This window comes from Gekko japonicus, unplaced genomic scaffold (genome assembly GCF_001447785.1).
Source record: "Gekko japonicus isolate JY-2015 unplaced genomic scaffold, Gekko_japonicus_V1.1 scaffold72, whole genome shotgun sequence".
NCBI classification, from domain to species: Eukaryota; Metazoa; Chordata; class Lepidosauria; order Squamata; family Gekkonidae; genus Gekko; species Gekko japonicus.
Window position 1 is genome coordinate 2180335 of NW_015168046.1, and position 6388 is coordinate 2186722.

At 39.5% G+C, this 6388-nt stretch overlaps 1 protein-coding gene across 1 annotated transcript in view; it reads left to right on the top strand.

Moving 5' to 3' along the window:
- Positions 1-672, top strand: part of SAMSN1 (SAM domain, SH3 domain and nuclear localization signals 1) — a 74492-nt gene extending 73820 nt beyond the window's left edge. Inside the window, exon 8 of the mRNA XM_015414280.1 lies at positions 361-672. Coding sequence (XP_015269766.1) covers positions 361-560 — 200 coding nt within the window. The 3' untranslated portion in view covers positions 561-672. The remainder of the gene's footprint in view (positions 1-360) is intronic.
- The last annotated feature ends 5716 nt before the right edge of the window (positions 673-6388 follow it).

Here is a 6388-nt window from a genome sequence, read left to right on the forward strand (position 1 = left end):
GACTATCAGACATAGGGTTGCCAACTCTGGTTTGGGAAATTCCAGGAGATTGGGGGGTGGAGCCTGGAGAGGACAGGGTTTGGGGAGGGGAGGGACCTCATTAGGATAGAATGCCATAGAGTCCACTCTTCAAAGCAGCCATTTCCTCCAGGGGATCTGATCTCTGTATTCTGGAGATCAGCTGTAATTCTGGTAGGTTGACAACCTTAGAAGGCAACTAGTAGTTTCCTGCCTGATGTCTCTGTTTATAGTGGAAATGGGTACAAATGGAAACAATGATTGCAAAGTACCATGGTTTATGCAGCCATGTAGCCATCACTGACATAAAGGGTTTTTTAATATATTGTTTCATTTTTGCAGATGAACAAGACCAAGACACTGAGCAAGTACCACAGACCTTAAGCCCTGACCTTGGCTTTAACAAGTCACAGTTGAGTGACTGTCCAAGAGACTCTGGCTGTTACACTTCATCGGAAAATTCAGATACCAGCAAAGATGACCCAGATACAGAGAACCTCTGTGCCCTGGTGCATGCAGTCACCATCACTGAGTCAAACTAAATGGGCTCACATTTCTACAGGAATGATTCACGCTGAGTTTGCAGCTTTGCAAACACCCTGAACTTATCTGTTAGCATGCAAATAATAGAAAGTAAAGTTCATTATCAATCAATTTGGAGACACAATATGCAATTGGATTTTCATCTAATGGCATTTTCTATAAAAAAAATATGTGTCTCTTGAACAATCCTCTATTTTCTTTTGCATTTTTATACATAATCTGTACAGCAAATTCCTTTTTCTATCATGAGAATGGCTAGGTAAATGCTCTATATTTCTGAGACTGCTCATTTCCAAAAACATTTCTAAGTATTGTAAATAGTGTAAATAATTGTTATTTTACAAGGCAAAGAAATTATCTTGTCCTTCTTATCCTCTGATACACTTTGTTTTCACCAAAATGCCACTGCAATTAAAATGCAGCTGGCCAAATATCTGAATACTAAAAATGAAATTTTATACCTAATTTTATCGAATATAATACAAAATTAAATTCAGTAATCATGTTAAGATAATTTATCATGTCATAAAGGAATATTTATATACATAACAGTTAAGATATTTATACCTGTATTCTGAATACTTTATGCACTCGCTCATTTTTACATAAAAGGTTTCCTTATTCCTATTATTCTCTTTGTAAACATTGTGAAAATACAGGTACTAGAATTAAGGATTTTTCTTTTTTCAAAGAATGTGCATTGGCTAAACTCTTTTATAACGTGCTTAGTATATAAATATACAATCAAAAATATCTATTTATTAGCAGTCAGTCAATAACTGCTTAAAATTACCATAGAACATTGTCCGTCACTCAGTTTCATTTGCTTGTACTTTTACAAGTTTTTTCACTTCCTAAAATGTTCCTTTTCAAAATAAACGAAAATTACTTGAATTCATTTAATTTCAAATGTTATTTCCAAGATTGTGTCTCGTACTAAATATATTCAGTGTGTATTTTTGTGTAACATTATTTGTTGTTAGTTGTGAAAAACTGAGCATTATCACAATACACACTATTCACAAAGTAAAGAATTGTGCATAGAAATTAATACGTTTTCCTTTAGAAACATAATATTTTGACCAGAAATGAAATTATGATGCTGAGCTACCAAACTGGTTCAGCAGATATGGAGTTTTCAGCTGGAATCATGTCACAAGTCCACCCCAGTTTCCCAAATTCCAGAACCCATTCTGCTTCAGTTCTACAGATGCCTCAGTTCCACCAGTGAACTTAACAGAATCCATTAAGTGCTGACAGTTCTAAAGGGTGCCCTGACATCACATGCTATGTTTCTTACACTGCAACCGCAATAACTTTTGGAACCATGTGGATTTAAAAAACAACAACAACAACACACACACAGGAATATCAAGTGAGATGGTATCTAGCTAATGAGGCACTGACTTCCAGATGTCTAGTAACTAGATGTTACAAAGACCAAGCTGTGGGAGGAAATATGGATGATTTACAATACTTACAGGTACACATAATTCAAAAACAAAGCACATCTACTAAGGATCGGGTCAGATGTTCTCCATCATTGCAGAATTTATTCTACATATTCTTAGTCAATAACTGATACAATGTGGAGGAAGTCCATGTGCTCTGGAAGAATTCACGTGCAATAATACACACAGAGCAATGTCCTTAATTATAGTTAGATTTTTACAAGATGGTTATCATTGCCACTATGTGTATTAATGTATCCAGGTATTTCTGATTAACATAGGACTTTCCCACATGATTGTAGGTATAAATGAGCCACATTCTATCACTTGGAGGATGAGTGGTAGCAGCACTGATGCACTCCAGACTTCAGGGTACAGAGGACAGTTGCACTGGTTATTAAGTATGTAGTACAGAAAGATCAGCATATGGTTTCAGACCTTCTGCTTACCACACATTACATAAATGGGGATTTATAGTTATAATATATAATATCAACCCATACATCTAAATACAAAGATAGGACCAGAACTAATGCAAAGTGTACAGATTATTAATGATGTCAGTGCTAAGAATGTTGAAGTTTGGTTTGCAGCTGGTTAGAAAGCTGCTAAACGATCACTCAAATTCTTGGGTGTTTCAAAGCACAAGAAGAGAGCTTGATCAGATCATTTGCCATACCTGACAAAGAGAGCTTGATCAGATCATTTGCCATACCTGACAAAGGACAGATGAAGAAAGCAGACCCCACAAGGCAATCTTCAGTTTACTGTTAACTGGGGGTCATTTCCTGCAGGAGCGCACAGGAGCGCAGTTCCGGCAGTAAAGAGCTGAGGGGACGGGCACATGCAACAAGCCCCACCCCCTGCTCCCAGCAGCCCTGGGCCACAACAAGCAAGAAACAGCCAGGTAAGTTGCAGAGCCTCCCCCCTCACAGATAGCAATCCAAAACAAACTCCCTCCTCTGTGAGGGCAGATCTGTGTGGGAACCCCCCCCCCCATAGCTAGCAATCCAAAACAGCCCAGTGGAGCCTGAGCAGTGGGTGTTGCCTTCTGACACACTTCTGGTGATATCAGGGTGTGTGGCATATGCAAATAAATTATGCTAATGAATTATGCTAATAAGCTCCGGCACCTCTTTTTCTACGAAATGACCCCTGCTGTTAACAGATAATTCATGGCTTTCCCACAACTCACATTAGAACTGCAAGAAGGAGGAGCATTCCAATGAAACAACCTTTCTTCAGAAATGAAATCTGCTGTCAAAATAACAGCAAAGAGGTACACTTGAAGACCATGGGATTAAATTGGCTGAAACTCTGTTTTTAAAATGTCCAGCGACTGCGTCCTCTGCTCATTCCTCCATATTGAATCCATGCAGAATTTTAGTCAGGACATTGCATGCAAATATAGGGAATATAGGTGTAGACAGAGAAATGTGTATGCTGTCAGAAAACCACAAAAGAGAAGGCTCCTCTATAATATGTACACATATGTCTAGCTAGAAATCATTAACATTGGGAGGTGAAGCTCAAATGGCTTCCCTACAGTGACAAAAATGCACACGTCCCTATTCACAAGTATACAAGTTTCATAAATAGAGATACAACCAAGTGCATGGCCCTGCCGTTTCCAGTGGTGAACCCTGTTATTCTTAAAGTTGTTTCACCATTCAGTGAGAAGTGATTCAACCTGTGGAAGAGAAAAATAGCATATATATATATATATATGGGCTCTTCCCATCAGTTTTGTGACATTCTCCCTTGTCAAGGCCACATTGGCCTTGTTCCAACACAACCTTCCCTGCAGCAGAGGAACCTCAAGGCCTCAAACTGGTAAGGAAAGGGGGTTATACCACCTGATCCCTCCTTTCTGTGCTCTCACACCTGTCCGGGCAGTGTGGAGCAGCAAAACTGGCAACATAATTCCCCTGATTTTTGCCTGAGAAAGCTGCTGGGGGGGGGAGGCAGGAGCCCTTCCTTCCCTCCTGTCAGCATCATTCCAAGCCCATTTGGGCCCTCCTTTTATTTTTAGAAGCAGTTCCTGTGAGGAAACACAGGAAAAACAGTATAAACAAATGAACAAATGTAACACGTAGTTAACTCTTTGGCAGAATAAAGTCATTGCCTCTATTCAGGTTCAAACCATGTTTTTAAATAATCCACTTTAGGTTATTAATACCAAATTAAAATAGAAATTAGTGAACTTTTTAATGCAAAACTATGGCTTTCCATTTAGGAGCTGGATACACGCTAAATTTCCCAATGGTAGAACTGAAATTTCATGCTCCCCCCCCCCACTACCATAGCTTGCTGATCTCCACAGAATGCCACTCCTGGGAGACGGGGACCCTGTGGAATGACATGAGGGGGGTCTGCAGCAGCAGGAAGGGGGATTTTGTTAAAATTACCAGTTTAGTCTGGATCCAGCCCTAGAATTCTTTAAAAACAGTATGGCAGGGAATTGTCCTGTGTCCCACAGGAATGTCTTCTTCTGACACGTAAAGGAAAAAGAACTGTGACATGTAGACGGTGGTCTCCGGAATGGTGTGCCGTTTCGACAGTGATCTTCTTCTGAACAAGGGTGTGTACAAAAACTGTCTTTCAACAATTCAGCAATTATAGCCCATTGAAGAACATAGCTGTAAGCATAGCCTCATAATGAAGTGAATCAGCAGTATATTTCCAATACGTCACCAAGAGAAATGAATTGTTGAAAGACAGGTTTTGTACACACCCTTGTTCAGAAGAAGATCATTGTCGAAACGGCACACCATTCCAGAGACCACCATCTACATTCACTATATATATTACTTAATTTCTGTTATTGTATATTATGATTTATGAATATATTACTAAGCGCTAAATTGTCACAGCTCTTTTTCCTTTTTTCATTGGTCTTATTACTGTGCCCATTCTTGTAACTATTCTCCTGACACATAGACTGATTCCACAAAAGTAGTTGTTGCGCCCTCGATCTCCCAATTCCCCCGGTTGTACTGCTCAATTTCCCACTATTTGCTGTGTGGCCACATTTTGACTCACTGCTCCCCCCGATTCCCCCTGCGTCTTCTTGATCCTAAAAAATAAGGGGGGGGGATCGGGGGGAGATGCAGGTCAAAATGCGGCTGCACAGCAAATAGTGGGGAATTGAGCAGTACAACCGGGGGAATTGGGAGATCAATGGCGCAACAACTACCTTTGCGGAATCAGTCATAGTTGCAATTATGGAAGAAGCCATAGCTGCAGAGCCTATACCTGAAATGTATTTATTAAGATATTTATAGCCTGCTTTTTTCTTCAGTGGGGACCTCAATTACCTTATAGTGTCATTAGCCCCTCCGTTTTGTCATCCACACAACAACCATGCTATGAAGTAGGTTAGGCTGAGAGAGAGAAACTGTCCCAAGGTCACCCAGCAAGATTCTAGGGCAAAGTGAGAAGTCTAGCCTGAGTTTCCCTGACCGTACTCTGACACTCGAACTACTGTACCATGCTGTACTGATGTTCTAAAAGCCCTGTGCAGACTGGGGCAATCCTGTGTAAACAGGCAGCACATCCAAAGTGTTATAGCCATCTTCAGGTGGAGAAGTATTTCATTGTTGTGAAAATGTCAGGGAGGTTACACAATATTGGTCCAAAACAGAAAGGGTTACAATTCAACAGTTACAACCGCAAGAGTTGCAATTCAGGAATGTAAATTTCTAGCTAGTATTACCTCCATATCGTACAGTGCCTTATAATTTCATATGAAAGCTCAGGTAATATTCATCTAATTAAAAGCTACTCAACTGAAAATCCTATTTATCAGAAACAAATGTTTGTCCTATCTATACCATCAACAAACTATTCACATGAGCTGCTTGCAATAAACAACAGAAAGTTGCACAATGAATGTCAATTAATGCAATTTGCTTTTCAAATAAACTCGCTCTCTATGTGCATAGCATAAGTACTGTCCTGTGTATCCATTATATAAAGGTCAATTAACCTCAATTCCAGTTAATGTGTTTGTACTAAAATAAACCCAGCCGAGGACCCATTATTTCATTCTCTGCTGTTTGGTACACAAACGAAGGCAAAATATGCCCAGTTCCTTCAAAACACTCCATATTTTTGGATTGCAAACAATTTTGAAAAAGGACATAATTTTAAAACAAAACAAAACAAATGACTGGCACCTCCTGGGTGAAATTTTATACAAAAGGGTCTCATTATTCAGCACATAATATACACATCAGAAAAAGACGGATCTAATGAAAGAATGGAGACACATTAATCCAGGGCTGTGCCGCCGCCACCTTTCTTGAAGTTGAAATCCTTGCTAAAGATAGTCTGGATCATAAACAGGTTTTATCTTTGGCCTTGGAATGTCAGCA